General features: G+C 44.8%; 1 protein-coding gene across 1 annotated transcript; it reads left to right on the top strand.

The window, feature by feature from the left end:
- Positions 1-16,541: 16,541 nt before the first annotated feature.
- Positions 16,542-17,670, top strand: LOC128701674 (uncharacterized). The gene is made up of 4 exons (XM_070094605.1): positions 16,542-16,663; positions 16,746-17,277; positions 17,358-17,413; positions 17,497-17,670. Exons 1-4 carry the CDS (start codon positions 16,661-16,663, stop codon positions 17,587-17,589), a joined length of 684 nt encoding a protein of 227 aa, XP_069950706.1. The 5' UTR covers positions 16,542-16,660; the 3' UTR covers positions 17,590-17,670.
- The last annotated feature ends 423 nt before the right edge of the window (positions 17,671-18,093 follow it).

Raw genomic sequence — 18,093 nt, 5'->3', positions numbered from 1 at the left:
TCCCACCTCACTTCCATACACTACATTCATCCCACCTCACTTCCATACACTACATTCATCCCACCTCACTTCCATACACTACATTCATCCCACCTCACTTCCATACACTACATTCATCCCACCTCACTTCCATACACTACATTCATTCCACCTCACTTCCATACACTACATTCATCCCACCTCACTTCCATACACTACATTCATCCCACCTCACTTCCATACACTACATTCATCCCACCTCACTTCCATACACTACATTCATCCCACCCCACTTCCATACACTACATTCATCCCACCTCACTTCCATACACTACATTCATCCCACCTCACTTCCATACACTACATTCATCCCACCTCACTTCCATACACTACATTCATCCCACCTCACTTCCATACACTACATCATCCTACAAGCGAACAAACACTACATCATCCCACAAGCGAACAAACACTACATCATCCTACAAGCGAACAAACACTACATCATCCCACAAGCGAACAAACACTACATCATCCTACAAGCGAACAAACACTACATCATCCCACAAGCGAACAAACACTACATCATCCTACAAGCGAACAAACACTACATCATCCCACAAGCGAACAAACACTACATCATCCCACAAGCGAACAAACACTACATCATCCTACAAGCGAACAAACACTACATCATCCTACAAGCGAACAAACACTACATCATCCTACAAGCGAACTTACACAATCACGTATATTTAGTAATATTTTTCAAATATAATTTCCATTTTTAAGTAACAAACTTCTTCTACCATATAATAAAATATACATAGTCATTACTATTAAACATTAACTTAAACAAGTACTATATTCTTATTCTACAGACAGTAGCATTACTTGCCTCACCATCCTAACCCTACTTAACACATTGTACATGAACACGTCCTTATATACCCATCACATCAATAATATTCATTGAACTTCACCGAATACTAATATACAACCCATACTGAGTACATGAAATTCTCTTACATACTGCTATATACACTTGATGTATAATAAAAATCACACACATTACATTATCTCATTATTAACAGTACATTTGGTACACAGACATATTTATCACGCCCGCATGTCCTTTGCTTTGATACAACCACCAGTCCTGATAATACATTACAACCTATTCCAAATTTAACTTATCCCTTACATACATCAGTAAACCATCCAGAGTATGACCGTATACTTTTCACATTCACACAAATATTGCTCATTTCCATGTCCATAAAAATCTGAACAACTTTTCCCTTACGAACCACCACAAACTTACTTAAAACACACTCCACAACTACGCTGCCATTTCACACCATATCAAGGAACTCCTCATACGTTCCCAAATTCTGAGACGAGCCCGGTGCAACCCCTGAAATTCCTAACACATCCCCACCCCATTTTTTTTTTCCTCACTCCGCCAACAAACCTCTGACATTCATACTTCGATATCCTTCAGGAAAAGCCCTTTCCCATCTACTTCCGTATATCCCCCTATTACGACTAAGTGTTTTGTACATTGTTGCAGCCAATACCTTCTTTCGCACCACCCAATCCCCATTACCCTTCATGGCCCATGATACGAAAACAAAATCCGCTATGATGTACACAAAAGCACGCTGCACAGACTCTTCCACACCTCCCACATCTATACTCAATGCCCTTAATACCGATATCCCTCCCCCACCCACCCTCCTCAAAATCCCACCCATCCACTCCCGTATACACTCCAAATTTTTGCAAAAATATACTACATGAAAAAGCTGTCTCCCTATCCCCACACACCCTACATACGTCCTCCACCATCAACCCTCTCTCCCTAAGCACCACACCAGACGGCAGTATTCCATGAAGGAAACGAAACATTACCTCTCTCACTCTTGGTCTGATGCGCACCAACCTCAACCTTACCCAAATGTCTCCCCATGCATACATTGGGTATATGCCCTCAACATTCGCAATCACCCTCACCCCTACAGCACGCTCCAGAACACCCACCCGTATCCTAGACGGATCTCTAACATACAATAAAGCTCGCAGCACATCCTCACACTCTTTCATCTCTGATCCTACCCACCACCTTCGTGCCTCCTCATATAATGCTTGCACACCCTTCCCCACACGACCTTCCACTCGGAGAAACCCCCTCTTCAAATATATACACTTAACCCTTAATCTTATATCTATTAAACCCAATCCACCTTTGTCGACCGGTAGCATAACAACACTCCTACCCAACCAGTCACACCCAGAACCCATATATAATGAAAAACCTTTTTTAGCATTCTTGTTATGTCCGGTCCTGCCAACGGATATACTGCTGCCACATGCCAGACCATACTATATAACATTACATTCACCACTATTACACGTTGATGTATCGTCAAATGCATGGGTCTCAAAACATTTAACCTACCCACCAACCTATCCACTGCCCTCCCAGAATTAACCATCCGTGCCTCCCCGGCATTCCCCATATAAATTATCCCACACACCTTTAGTCTATCCACCACACACCAACGCACAGCTGTTTCCCATCTCGCCCTCCCTACCCAATTCCCTAAGACCAATAATTTCGATTTCTCCACATTAACTCTTAAACCTGTAACTCCTTCAAAACCACCAATCACATGCTCCACCTCATGTAAACTTTCCTCCCTGCTCATTAGAATTGTTGTATCATCCACATACCCTATAATTCCCATCCCTCCATTCTCCACACCACGATCCACCCCTAAACATTTCCCCACTGCCCTGTAAAAAGGGTCCTGTATACAAGCAAACAACAGTTGAGACAGAGGACAACCCTGCCTTATGCCTCTACCCATTGAAACCCACTCTCCCAATTTCCCATTCACCTGCACACGTACACCTACCCTATTATACAAAGTCTCAATCCAATGCACTATCTCTTCCCCAAAACCCTGCCTCCGTAAGATATGCCACAGTGCCTCTCGTTCTACGCAATCATACGCTGCCTGCCAATCCAATGCTAAGACTGCTAAGACACCTCCCCCCCCTTTATTCTCCCCCTCCATACTTTCCACAAAATCTTTTATTATTCCATGCCCCTCATACATCGTCCTCCCAGGCACCCCATACTGACCTCTGGCAACAACTCTATCACGCACTTCAGCCTGTTCCCCAAGATTTTTGCGAATATCTTATAATCAGCACATAACGACAACGCCCTGTAGTTCTGTACTGTAGTAGGGCCTTTCCCTTTTGGAATCAAAACTACTACTGCGGTACGCTGCAACTCACCCATCCTCCCCTCACTTTTCATCACATTCATCAGGTTCACTAAAAAATCCTTCAACACACTCCAATGCTTCACATAGAATTCACAAGGTAACCCATCTATACCTAGCACTTTACCTCTCACCATATTCTCCAAAGCTCTCCATACCTCCCCCTCTTCAATATCCCCTCCCAATGCCATACGATCACTTCCACTCAGCACACAAGATACATTCTCTCCCAATCTCTCGAAATCCTCACCGTTCACTCCTACACTCTGCAAATATTTTCCAAACCAACTATCCAGAAAACCACTCATACCCTCAGTAGTTCGCAACTCCTGACCCTTCGTATACCCACCTAAGTTCTCCTGTACTACCAGCTTATCAATCTCCATTGCCAACCTGCGTCTCCACTGGCCCCGTAACACACAGGCTGATGGCCTGTCACCCCAAATCGCCTCCTCTAACCCACCTTGCACCCTCGCCTCATCAAATCTCTCATTGTGCATATCTCTTATCTGCCACTTTAACACTTCAATTTCCTCCATTGGATACACACCTACCACAGCACCCCTCTCATAACAACCCTGCAACCGCCCCTCTAAATACTGTTGAAGCCCATATGTCATCCATGCCTCATTCTTTCCCCTTCGCACATAATATTGCCTGATCCTCCTCTTCACAACCCCATCCCACCACCCCAATAAATCGCTTGCACTCTTACCCCCACCCCATAAGTCCTCCCACAAACTTTCAAAATCCCCTCCCTCCACCCCCTCACCCAGTAGTCGTACATTCATCTTCCAGTACCCCAAATATCTCTTAGGCAAACCGTCCCAATTTAAATCAGCATAAACCGCCCTATGATCTGAATAAACGACATTCACCGTCTGCACCCGAGTCACCCTCACTCCCCTTGTCACATACAACCTATCTAGTCGTGCAGCATAGCCCTTTCTATGAAATGTGTGCTCTATCTCGCAATCCCCTCCATCAACTATATCCCTCAATCCCACACCTCTCAATAGATCCCCTAAACCTGCTAAAAAACACCCTGCCCCCCTCGGTTCCACATCCTTCCTACGCACCACACAGTTCCAGTCGCCACCAACTATTGTCACTGACGGTAATGACCGCAAATAATATACCAATACATTATTCACAAATTCATTCTTTACCCTTACATCATTCTCAGCCGGCACATACAAACTACTGCCATCCTCTCACCTCTCCACCACCCATCTATTCTTAACACACGACCCCCCCCTTCACTTCTAAGAACAACAAACGGGCTCGTCTCTCGGATCAGGATTCCCACCCCTCCCTTCATTCGCTCCGAATACATCACAAACACTCTGTACCCATCCACCTCCAATTCCCTTCCCAGCTTGAAATTATGTTCCTGCACAAAAACAATGTCTATAGCATAACGTCTTAAAAATCCCTTTACCCACAGACGCTACTCACTCGCACACAATCCATTTATATTCACTGTCATGCACCGGAAACCTACTTATGTGATTTCACCCTCTGCCCCATTTCACCTTTCACTGACACGCTTCCAGTGTGTCTGCTTCTTCCAATTTTCTCTCCACTGCCCACTGTGGCTTCCCCTGATCCAACACCGGACCAGACGTACCTTTAGAGCTCCCACGCACCACATCAACCCACGGCTTTTTCCCCGGTCTCTGTGCCGGGGTCAAAACATCATCCGAGTCAGAATATGTCGCCGCCCTCTTATGGTTGACACTCTCCGCATCCATTTCCAACTCACTGGATGCCTCCCTGTGAATCTCAGCATTCACCTCAATCACTTCCACCACTCCTGGCGAATCATCTGCCATGTTCGCCAATCTTCCAAGTTGCTCATCTTCAATCTGAACAGGACTCCTCACCATCCTCAAGTTATCCTCAGAAACCTTCTTCTCAAAGGATTTTTCCTTCACGTTCACCAGTAGGCCTCCCTCTACCCGCACTTCACCACTCTGCACAGTCTTCCCAGTCTCCAAGGCAGATGCCTCACATCCCACTAACTGTGACAGTGATGGGCTGGTACCCACCAGTGGCAGCTCACGCTCCACTTCCTCACTCCAGGAAGTGCCACTTCTATGTACAGGTGACTCATCAGCATGACCCACCTCCGGTTCTGGCTCTTTCACCATCTCACTACCTAGTTCCTGTCTCCGCTGCCATCTCCCACACTGGGCCGCCATATGGTCATATGCACCACATAACCTACACGTCTTCTGCTGCCCAGTGTAGTACACCATTACCTGCGTCCTAAATGCGTCCAGTATGACGTAAGACGGGATAGAATGCCTCAACGTCATCTTGAGTGTGAACGTATCATCCGGCAAGCCGGCATACGCCCCATCCGTCCATTTACCAGCCATAGCCAGGTGTACAGTTCCATACTGTTCAAATACATTCCACAGGTCAGTCTCGTCCGCCTCAAATGGCACATTTTGGACTTTCACCCATGTGTAATGCCTAGACACGTCGATGAGTCGAACACGTATCGCTGAATTAACGTCCACACACCCGTCCTGGTACTTGTCAACCAGCCGTTCATACACTCCAGCTGATCTCAACTTGACGAAAATACGATAGGCACCATTTAGCGCCACACTATACAGTTCTTGATCTGCAACACCATAGGTGTCACGGATAATTTGCGGTAAAAGCACTTGTGCAGACTGAGGCGTTATTGCACCACGCACCAATTCAAGGCACACAGTGTGCACACGCCTTCTCACAGACTGCGCCATGTTGTGAAAATATAAGTCTCCTCCAATGGCCAGCAGAGGGCAGCAGTCACACGTCCGCACTCTGCTCAGGTCAAGCGGTGAATCGCACTCCAACTGTTAGGTGCCTGTCGTGCGACCACACCTGCCTCCGACACGGCTGTGCCTTGCTGTTGAATTACCGGCGATGATATGTATTACCCCCATCCTGCCTTTTTGTGGCATTGAGTCGCCATGTGATCAAAAGACCCACACAATCTGCAAGTCTTCCTCTGTCCCACATAATACACGAAGACCTGGGTTCTGAAGTCGTCCAATTGTACATACGAAGGAATCGGCTGCAGTAAAGTCATCTTCAGTGTAAAAGAACCTTCAGGCAACCCCATATACGGTCCATCTTTCCACACACCCAATTCTGCTGCGTGGATCTTTCCATAATTTCGGAAAACCGTCACCACATCATGCTCCGTTGCTTCAAACAGCACATTCCTCACTTTGACCCACGTCACGTAACTTGAAACATCATGAAGGCATACCTCCACTGCAGTGTTCACAGCCATCCTCTTCTCATGATATTCGTTAACGATGCTGGAGTAGTAATCTGCATCCTTAAACTTGATGAAAATTCTAGTAACTCCGTTGAGTGCTACGCCATACACTTCCTCATTCAGTATGCCATATACTTCACCGATGATCGTTGGAAGTAACACCTGCATAGTTGAACCGGTAAGCGTGCCAAGAACCAATTCAACACAGACTGTATTCACACGGCGACCGTGTCGATCCGCCATTTTGATTGCTCAAAAACAGGAAAACTGCGCAGAAAACCAGCTGATTCAGGTGCGCAGCACGTCCACACGGCCCGAGAGCGATGAGGACAATGTCATTGTAGTTACGTCCAGGTCCCCCACATTCGGCGAATCATCCTTCATCACCCCTTGACACTCCGGTGGAACATCTGGGCCATGCTCTGCCCCATCCAGGAGATCGTGTAGCACGTTCTCCAGCAAACTTTCCTGTGACAACTAAACAGGCTCCGCAGGCCCCACAGATGGCGTGGGCACGTTTGTAATGTCCACCGAAAGGGTGGCACACGCCATAGACCGCGTTTCCTCTTGTTGTACCTTCTCACTCTAAAGCTTAGTTCCTTGTCCAGTCGAGGGACCAGTCCCCAGATCGAAGGCCTCGGTTCTTAGGACCACAGGAGAAGGTTCTCGGATGCGAACAACCAGGCGTCTGGAGCACGGAGCAGCCATATGGTCATACGAGTTGCATAACCTGCATGTCTTCCGTTGGCCTGCATAGTGAACAAAAACTTGGGTCCTGTAGTTTTCCAGATGAACATAAGATGGAATTGGCTGTTTTAATGTCATCTTGAGGGTGAAGGAGCCTTCCGGGAGCCCCTCGTATGGGCCCTTCCTCTACACTCCCTTGGTCGCTGCATGTACCGTGCCGTAACTGCCAAAAAATTTCCGAAGATCATACTCCTCTGCACGTTCCTTACTTTGACCCAGGTGACGTATGTGGAGACGTCATGCAGACATATTCTACGGCTGAATTCACCGTCATTTTTCTCTCTTGAAAAGCTTCCACAATCTTGGAGTAAAAGCCGGCATTTGCGAATTTCACAAAAATCCTCGACATCCCATTGAGAGCCACACCATATAATTCCTCGGTGAGGATGCCGTAGACGTCGCGAATAATGGTAGGCAACAAGGCATGCATCGTTGCACCACTGAGAGAGCCACGAATGAATTCAACACAGACCGTGTTTACTCTTCTACCTTGACGATCCGCCATCTTGCGTACTGTAGTACACGGTTCGCCACCAGGTGCAAGCAGGAGCAGGCTCAGAAAGCGTCCTCTCATCCCGCAGGTTGAGAGACGAATATTATTATTATAATATAAAATAAATCTGTTGAGTATACCTGGTAAAGTGTATGGTAGAGTTATTATTGAAAGAATTAATAGTAAGACGGAGAATAGGATAGCAGATGAACAAGGAGGCTTTAGGAAAGGTAGGGGGTGTGTGGACCAGGTGTTTACAGTGAAACATATAAGTGAACAGTATTTAGATAGGGCTAAAAGGTTTTTGTGGCATTTATGGATTTGGAAAAAGCATATGACAGGGTGGATAGGGGGGCAATGTGGCAGATGTTGCAGGTGTATGGTATAGGCGGTAGGTTACTGAAAGCAGTGAAGACTTTTTACGAGGATAGTGAGGCTCAAGTTAGAGTATGTAGGAAAGAGGAAGATTATTTCCCAGTAAAAGTAGGCCTTAGACAAGGATGTGTGATGTCACCGTGGTTGTTTAATATATTTACAGGTGGGGTTGTAAGAGAAGTAAATGCGAGGGTCTTGGCAAGAGGCGTGGAGTTAAAAGATGAAGAATCACACATAAAGTGGGAGTTGTCACAGTTGCTCTTTGCTGATGACACTGTGCTCTTGGGAGATTATGAAGAGAAGTTGCAGAGGTTGGTGGATGAATTTGGTAGGGTATGCAAAAGAAGAAAATTAAAAGTGAATACAGAAAAGAGTAAGGTTATGAGGATAACAACAAGATTAGGTGATGAAAGATTGGATATCAGATTGGAGGGAGAGAGTATGGAGGAGGTGAATGTATTCAGATATTTGGGAGTGGACGTGTCAGCGGATGGGTCTATGAAAGATGAGGTGAATCATAGAATTGATGAGGGGAAAAGTGTGAGTGGTGCACTTAGGAGTCTGTGGAGACAAAGAACTTTGTCCTTGGAGGCAAAGAGGGGAATGTATGAGGGTATAGTTTTACCAATGCTCTTATATGGGTGTGAAGCATGGGTGATGAATGTTGCAGCGAGGAGAAAGCTGGAGGCAGTGGAGATGTCATGTCTGAGGGCAATGTGTGGTGTGAATATAATGCAGAGAATTCGTAGTTTGGAAGTTAGGAGGAGGTGCGGGATTACCAAAACTGTTGTCCAGAGGGCTGAGGAAGGGTTGTTGAGGTGGTTCGGACATGTAGAGAGAATGGAGCGAAACAGAATGACTTCAAGAGTGTATCAGTCTGTAGTGGAAGGAAGGCGGGGTAGGGGTCGGCCTAGGAAAGGTTAGGGAGGGGGTAAAGGAGGTTTTTTTGTGCGAGGGGCTTGGACTTCCAGCAGGCATGTGTGAGCGTGTTTGATAGGAGTGAATGGAGACAAATGGTTTTTAATACTTGACGTGCTGTTGGAGTGTGAGCAAATTAACATTTATGAAGGGGTTCAGGGAAACCGGCAGGCCGGACTTGAGTCCTGGAGATGGGAAGTACAGTGCCTGCACTCTGAAGGAGGGGTGTTAATGTTGCAGTTTAAAAATTGTAGTGTAAAGCACCCTTCTGGCAAGACAGTGATGGAGTGAATGATGGTGAAAGTTTTTTTTCTTTTTGGGGCCACCCTGCCTTGGTGGGAATCGGCCAGTGTGTTAATAATAAAAAAATTACTCACAGGTGTGGGTGAGTGTCGGTTGTGTAAGTTATAGACAGCGTTGTACTGTCATGATGCCTCATTGTAGTAACTCAGTAGACTGAGTACTGGAACCATTATTTATAGTTCGTGTTTGGTTTCTTTGTTATATATGTACCTGTTTATGTACAATGTCTGCATGAAGGTCTTAATACCCTAAAAAAGTGAAAAATTAATGCATATTGTAGGTTTAGCGCTTCTTTGTTTATAATAATAAAGCATATTGTAAGTATTTTGGTTGATGTAATGTGTAATCTTGTATTTAACATAGGTGCAAAGGGATATAATGCATAGAGGATGAGGGACAGTTTGTGTCAGCACAAAGTTAAACGTCCAGTGTATTTCGGCAATGAAAATTTATAATTTCTGTGGAAGAACTGATACTGTGTTCTTTTTTATTTATTTAATGTATTGTAATGTTTTAAATAAAATATATAAAAAAATGCTGTATTTTTTTTTTTTTTTATATTTTATTTAAAACCAATACAGTTTAACATAAAAATAAAGAAACAGTATGGAACCTAATCAAATTAACTGACAAACGGATTGTACTTACATGCTCGCAAGATATTACAACAAAAACTTACATCAAGAACATAACTAAAAACAAAATTACATGTCACAGGGTCATGAATTGACATATATACAAAACCTTGCATATATATGAATTGTACATATAAATGACATCTGACAAAGGTTCAATACACTTGAACATAAAATATACAAAGACGTTATATCAGTTAAATCCCATCCTTCACATTAATCAAAAAACCAAAACCTAACATCATAATCTGACTAGATAATCTACATACTTATCCCTAACAATACAGCTGAACATATCCCAACATACAAATAAACAGAAAAGAATACAGCTTAGAACACAATAACAAGCTCTATACTGTTACAATACACCCATATAAAACTTTCAGACAAATGGACTACGTCACTAAACTGTCTAGATATGTCTGTATACCATACAGACTAAAACTTAACATCAAGAACTTGCATGAACACCAAACCGGTATCAGGGTACAGACCTTAATTATAAACTTTAAAAAGAATCAATCATGCATATATAAAGTATTACATAACGTCTGACCCATGACAAAGGCTCAATACAATAGAAAGAGATATATATTTATATATATACACATACACACCCACACACCCACACCCACATCCACACACACACCCACACGTACACAAAAATTTTCACAAAATCACATTAATCATATGCACTGTATGCACAATGCAAAACAGGATATAAGTATCTCTCATCGTGCAAAAACCCAGCACGTAACATAAATACAAACTAAAACACACTGCATGTCGCAAATAACTTATTTCTCAAGAATCATGTTATACAAGACTGATACACATCATAATTATACATAAAAAATCTACTATATTATACCTACATTCTGAAAAGTGTTATATCTACCATAACGAGACCTTGAGCTCTACATCCACACTTGGATGCCATAAAGTCCCAATGAAAACCAGGAAACCATTCCAAACCCACATTCACAACACTCTCACGACCCCCCCCCCCCCAGGGAGGCGAGCCCGCTGTTGCCCCCTGACTCCCTCCAACCTATGAAAACCCCTTCATTCACTCATATCCAATCACAGATTTACGAGAATCCCTAACGTTAGCATTCTATACCCCTCTGAGAAAGCCTGATCCCACCTCCTCCCATACAAATCTCTGTTACGACACCTCGTACTATAGAACGTTACCGCAAGAACCTTTCTTCTCTCCTCACTATCCCCTCTCCCCCTCATCACCCACGACATATATATATAATCTACCATGATATAATCTAAAGCTCTTATGACACCCTCGTCTAACCCACCCATATCTAGACTTAGAGCACGCAAAACCGACACCCCACGGCCCCCCACCCTCTGTACCAACCTACTTAACCAGCACCTAACCTCCTCTAGCCCTTCACAAAAGTAAACTACATGGTACGCTGTCTCATCCCCTCCACAGATACCACACCCCCCACCCTCTACAACCTGTCTGTTTCGTAATATCTCACCAGACGGAAGGATCCCATGCAGAAAACGAAACATCACCTCACGCGCCCGAGGTTTTAACTTCAATTTACTAAATCTAAACCAAATACTCTTCCACGCATACATGGGGAACAAACCCTCAACTGGGACAACGCACCTACCTACAAGTAACCTACACAAAACCCTTATACGAACCTTTCTCAGTTCCCTAACCAACATAACAGCCCTCAAAACTATTTCACATTCCCTCAACTCCATTCCTCGATACCACATACCCAGCCTGTCGTGTATCCTTCCCAAACGCCCCGCGTTCACACCCTCACGCAACACTTCCCATTTAATGAACACACATTTAGCCCTCCGTCTCAAATCCAACAACCCCAACCCACCCTGACTTACAGGTAACATTACAACCTCCCTCCGTAACCAATCACAACGTGAACCCCATAAAAATTTGTACACCCGTCTTAGTATCCCCGCAATCGCTGTCCCTGTAATTGGGAACACAGCTGCAACATACCAAACCTTACTATACAATAAAATGTTCACGACTATCACTCGCTGTATCAGAGTTAGGTGCTGGGGTCTCAGAACACCTAGACGCCCCACGATCCTTTCCAATAACCTATCCGAATTTTCCTCCCGCGCCGCAACCATGTCATCCCTATAAATAATACCACAAATCTTTAAAGACACCGCCCATTCTTTAACAACATTACATCTCCCCCCCACACCCCCCACCCAAGAACCCAACCCCATGCACCTTGACTTCGCACTATTTACCTGCATACCCGTGGCACTTCCAAATAATTGCACCACCTCGTCCAACACACTCATTGACATCCCTGCACGAAAGAGAACAGTGGTGTCGTCAACATATCCAATTAACCCCGGCCAGGCCCTCCCACCCCCCACACTTCCCACACATGGCGTACATAAGCTACGGTCAACCATTCTATAAAAGGGGTCCTGGAAACACGCAAACAATATTTGGGACATGGGGCATCCCTGTCTAAGGCCTCTTCCCATTGCAATTTCCCTCCCCATACACCCATTAATCTGTATCCTCATTTTCGCCCCCTTGTACAACGTATTTACCCACTCGACTATTTCCTCCCCAAAACCCTGTCTCCTAAGTATAACCTGCAAAGCTCCCCTTTCCACTCTATCATATGCTCCCTGCCAGTCTAGAGCCAACAAAGCCGCCCCTCCACCCCCACCCTTAGCTTCCACAAAACTTCTCAGTATCCCATGCCCTTCAATCATCGACCTTCCCGGCAACCCGAACTGAGATTTTGACACCACCCTCTCCACTACACATTTGAACCTATTACCTAAAATTTTTGCAAACACCTTATAGTCTGCACACATCAGTGATATGGCTCGGTACTCCCGAAGGGTGGGCTGCCCCTTGACCTTCGGGACCAGCACTACTACTGCTGTTTCCTGCTTCTCCCCCAACTTCCCCTTCTCCTTCATACTATTAAATAACCTAACTATAAATTCCTTTATCAACGCCCAATGTTGTAAATAAAATTCTACCGGGAGACCATCAATACCGGGAGCTTTCCCCTTCCTCATTCCCCTTAACGCATTCTCTATTTCCTCTGCCGTAATCGTCCCACCTAAAGCCTTTCGATCACTATTTCCTAAATTACACGTCACATACGTACACACCTTGTCCAATGCCCCGTCACCCACCCCCCCACTGTTCCAGTATTTCTCGTACCAAGCCTCCGCATACGCACACATCCCCTTCGTGGTTCGTATCTCCTGCCCTACTCTATAATTCCCAACCATCTCCGTTACCTCTAAACATGGTATAGCCGTCAGCGCCTGCCTTTGCTTTTGATGCCGCAAAACACACGCTGACGGCTTGTCGCCCCAAAGCACTTCCTCCACCCCTGCCTGCATCCTTACAGCTTGAAACCTTTCATTTTGCAACACCCTCAACCTCCCCTTTATTTCAGCTATTTCATCCATAGGAAAATTATTCCCACCCACCCCCCTCCCATAGCAAGCTCTTAACCTATCCTCTAAATAGTTAGCCAGTCCATATTTTAAATTATTTATACGTTTTCCTTCTCTCACATAAAACTTTCTAATCCTTTCCTTTGCGACACTATCCCACCATGTCACAATGTCATCCACTCCCTGTTCTTCCACACTAAGCTCCCTCCATAGGACTGAAAACCCCTCCAACCCCTCCTCATCTCCTAACACACTTATATTCAATTTCCAATAACTTCTATATATGTCCGCGAGCGTCCCCCACCCAACCTCCACCACCACTGCCCTATGATCTGACATTGTAGTCTCAACAGTACTGAAAGATTTCACGTTCACTCCCTGAGAAAGGTACACTCTATCTAGTCTCGCAGCATAACCACTCCTAACAAACGTATATTCAGTCTCCCACACCGCTCCCCCAAAGGCATCACGTAACCTAACATCCCTTAATAAATCCCTAAGAGCCACAGACATATATCCAGCTCCTCTTGGGTCCACATCAGCCACCCTGATTACACTATTCCAGTCCCCACCAACTATCGCCACCTCTGGCAGTGCACTTAAGAAAAACACAAGATCCTCACACACAAAATCATTCTTTACCTTTATGTTATTTTCTGCCGGCGCATACACACTCACAAAAGACACACGCTTACCCATCCACCACCCATCCACACGCAACACCCTCCCACCCCCTCCTCCCTCGCTTCTCTGCAAAACAAACGGGCTCGTCTCCCTTATTAAAATTCCCACACCACCTTTTAGACGGGGAGATGGCAGGGTAACTACCCGAAATCCTGCCACCTCCAACACCCTACCCTCTTTGAAATTGTGCTCCTGCAGGAACACAACATCCACTCTAGATTTATTCAGAAAATTACGAAACCAATCTCTCTTCATACCGCTACATAACCCATTAACATTTACAGACATACACCTAAGGCCTATTAACGTTTCCACCCCTGCTTCCTCTCATCACTCTTTACAACTCCAGAGCTTGAATTTACGTTCAACACCTTCAGAGTGCTCTCTTTCCCTCCCCCCTTCTTCCGGTGCCTCCTATCATGGCTACCACCACCTACACCACTACCTTCACACTTGACCTCAGTCTTTTTCCCAGGCCTTTGTGCAGGCGTAAGGACGTCATCAGAATCTGATGTAGCTGCCCTCTTTCTCGTGACACTCATGTTACACATATCTTGATCAGATGTTACCTCTCGATGAACCTCCACCTCCACCTGAGAATGGTGTAATGAGTCAATGGATGACTCCAAACCACCATCACGTCCCAAATTATCATGTCTCAGACTTTCTGGAAGCGACGATTCTCCAATGACACCACGCTCAGATGTAACATCCCTCTCTGGTGGTGACAACGTCTTCAACACCTCCACCAATTCCTCCTCAATCTCATGAACCTTCTCTTGTACTTGCTGCTCCTCCTTATCCACAGGAGACGACACCTGATCAGGCAGTTGGGGGCGGGACTCCAACTCACCACCAGTCCTGTGTGCCCGATCCACTATCTCGCTCCACAAAACACCACGCCCTCCATCCGATGTTTGTTCCTCACCTGCCACCTTTGAAGCAGGGGCTGCGACGTCCACCACAGGTCCAGGCACATGTCTTCGCTTGTCACAGGTCGCCGCTATGTGATCATACTCACCACATAGGCGGCACGTACGTCGTTGTCCTGGGTACATTACCATTACCTGCGTCCTGAAATCTTGTAGGTACACATAGGAAGGTATTTGGTGCCTCAAAGTCATTTTGAGGTTGAAAGAACCCTCTGGAAAACCAGCATAGGCTCCTGCCGCCCACGTACCATGTTGAGCATAATGCACCGTCCCATACTTCTCAAAAACTTTCCTTATATCTGCCTCGTCCGCCTCAAAGGGAACGTTGCGTAACTTGATCCACGTATAATACCGTGAAACATCTATCATTCTTACAGTGACAGCTGGTGTGACGTTAAGACTCACTTCCTGAAACCTGGTGATTAACGATTCATAAACCGTTGCAGATAGCAGTTTGACGAAAATTCGTTGTCCTCCGTTCAATGCTACACCATACAAGTCACAATCTTGTACTCCATAAGTCTCCCGTATGATCTTTGGCAATAAGACTTGCGCAGAACTGGTCGTTATCGTTCCTTTAAGTAGCTCGATGCCTACAGTATTTATCCTTCGTCTCAGACTAACCGCCATCTTGACGATCACAGTGCACCTAAGTTGTTAGCCGAGGTGTGACAGCACCACTTCACACCACTGCAGCCAGGTAACTGACAAGGGCGCTCGCCTACACACAGCAGAGGGGTGCAGAGCACTACCGCACACTACCGTGGTCAGGCAGCGCTGGTCTTAATACCCTAAAAAAGTGAAAAATTAATGCATATTGTAGGTTTAGCGCTTCTTTGTTTATAATAATAAAGCATATTGTAAGTATTTTGGTTGATGTAATGTGTAATCTTGTATTTAACATAGGTGCAAAGGGATATAATGCATAGAGGATGAGGGACAGTTTGTGTCAGCACAAAGTTAAACGTCCAGTGTATTTCGGCAATGAAAATTTATAATTTCTGTGGAAGAACTGATACTGTGTTCTTTTTTATTTATTTAATGTATTGTAATGTTTTAAATAAAATATATAAAAAAATGCTGTATTACTTTTAAAAATATAAAAAAAAATTATGCAATGTTTTAAATAAAGTACAGAAAAAAACTGGGAGAATAATATTTATCTACGTATTTTTTAATTAAAATATCCTTGGTGTTAGCTAAACAGTGGTTTTGACCTTAATCGTCCTCGCTAACATAACAGGTTAAAAGCTTACTGCCTCCACTTAGCTCATTAAGGCTACAGTTCAATAGAACGCTATTATTAAATTGACTTTAAGCTCTGTGATAGAGATTAAAATAAAATCACAGTGCATTTTCATTTCTAAATTCATTCGTGTTGATGCCATGTGAATCTTCTCTAGCTGATAGAAATTAAACCTTTACTAGATAAGTGGGGGGTAAAGAGGGAGGGGAGGGAAGGCTAGACCAGTATATAAGGGAGTGAGGGCGGCCTCGGTGATCAGTCATCACTGAGAGCCCGAGTTATTTTTTACTGAATTCGACTGGCTTTTGTTACAGTAATCATGGTGAGTAAAATAATTAATAAGTTTTGCTTTTTATATGGTTAATTTAATATAATTCTGATACATTAACTTTGTCTTCTAACAGTTGTGTCTGATGGCACTGGCAGTCCTCAGTGGCGTCGTATTGTCGTCTCCCCCAAACCTTGGTCGTGGTGGACCTATGAGTACTCGCTTTTCATCTGTTTCCACTACATTAATCCCTGAACCTGCACACGCCTACAAGTCGACCCATAGCCCGGTGCACCCTACGTCGACCCATAGCCCGGTGCACCCTACGTCGACCCATAGCCCGGTGCACACGACGTCGACCCATAGCCCGGTGCACACGACGTCGACCCATAGCCCGGTGCACACGACGTCGACCCATAGCCCGGTGCACACGACGTCGACCCATAGCCCGGTGCACACGACGTCGACCCATAGCCCGGTGCACACGACGTCGACCCATAGCCCGGTGCACACGACGTCGACCCATAGCCCGGTGCACATACCCATCCATACTCGTCCTGATACCAAGAATCTGCCACCATGCCAATACCAGTGTACCAGGCCAGAAGGCAATCTAAAAGGCACCACCTACTGCTGTGGTCCCGACTATCCCCTCATGAGGGAGGAGAGTACGTACCTCGCTTTACATTTGATTAACAATAACTTGCATAATTCTAAATAGAAACTAACTTCAATTTTTGTTTCACAGATCACGCTGGTAGATGCCCTAAGCAGAGACCATGCTCCCATGACTCTCGGCCACACGTACGTAAACAATCTTAATTTTTTTTTTTTTTTTTTTTTTTTTCTTGGGATAATACTTAATTCTTTCCTTTTCCCCTACTCAGATGTGTCCACACGACGGGTTCTGTCCACGAGACCACAAATGCTGTTTCGACACTTGCCTTGAATACCATACCTGCAAGCCAGCCCGTCTATAATTGTACCACCTTGTTTACTAGTCAATTCCATTAGTTATTAAGTGTAATTCCTGAATATTTTATTTAAAGGCGTTCTTAAAACATTACTTTTCTTTCCCCAAATACATGCTCTCGGTCTTTATAAGCAATTACTCGCATATTGACTAAACCTGCTTACCCTCTCCTTTATCAGGAAAGGGGGCTGGAGGGAAAAAGGTAACTTTTGGTACTTGACAGGGATAATAAACTTAAATCTTTCATACAGTTCTACAACATTCTCTAATTCCCCACTCGCAACTTCCTTGAATATATGCAAATTAGTCTCTTGCAATGAGACTACCAATAGGCTGCCATTCCGAATCTGTACTAAATTATCCACGTTCCAACAGTCTAAACTCTCCTCCATACTTAAATCTTTTTACTAGTCTCCTTCCTCTTTCCCCCCCCCCCCCCCAATCTTCCGAAAGGTAACTCGTGACAAATACGAAAAAAAAAAACTAATGATTAACAAGAACTACTGGAAGT

Source organism: Cherax quadricarinatus, chromosome 46 (genome assembly GCF_038502225.1).
Source record: "Cherax quadricarinatus isolate ZL_2023a chromosome 46, ASM3850222v1, whole genome shotgun sequence".
Classification (NCBI taxonomy): Eukaryota; Metazoa; Arthropoda; class Malacostraca; order Decapoda; family Parastacidae; genus Cherax; species Cherax quadricarinatus.
This window is presented reverse-complemented; position numbering and strand designations above follow the sequence as displayed.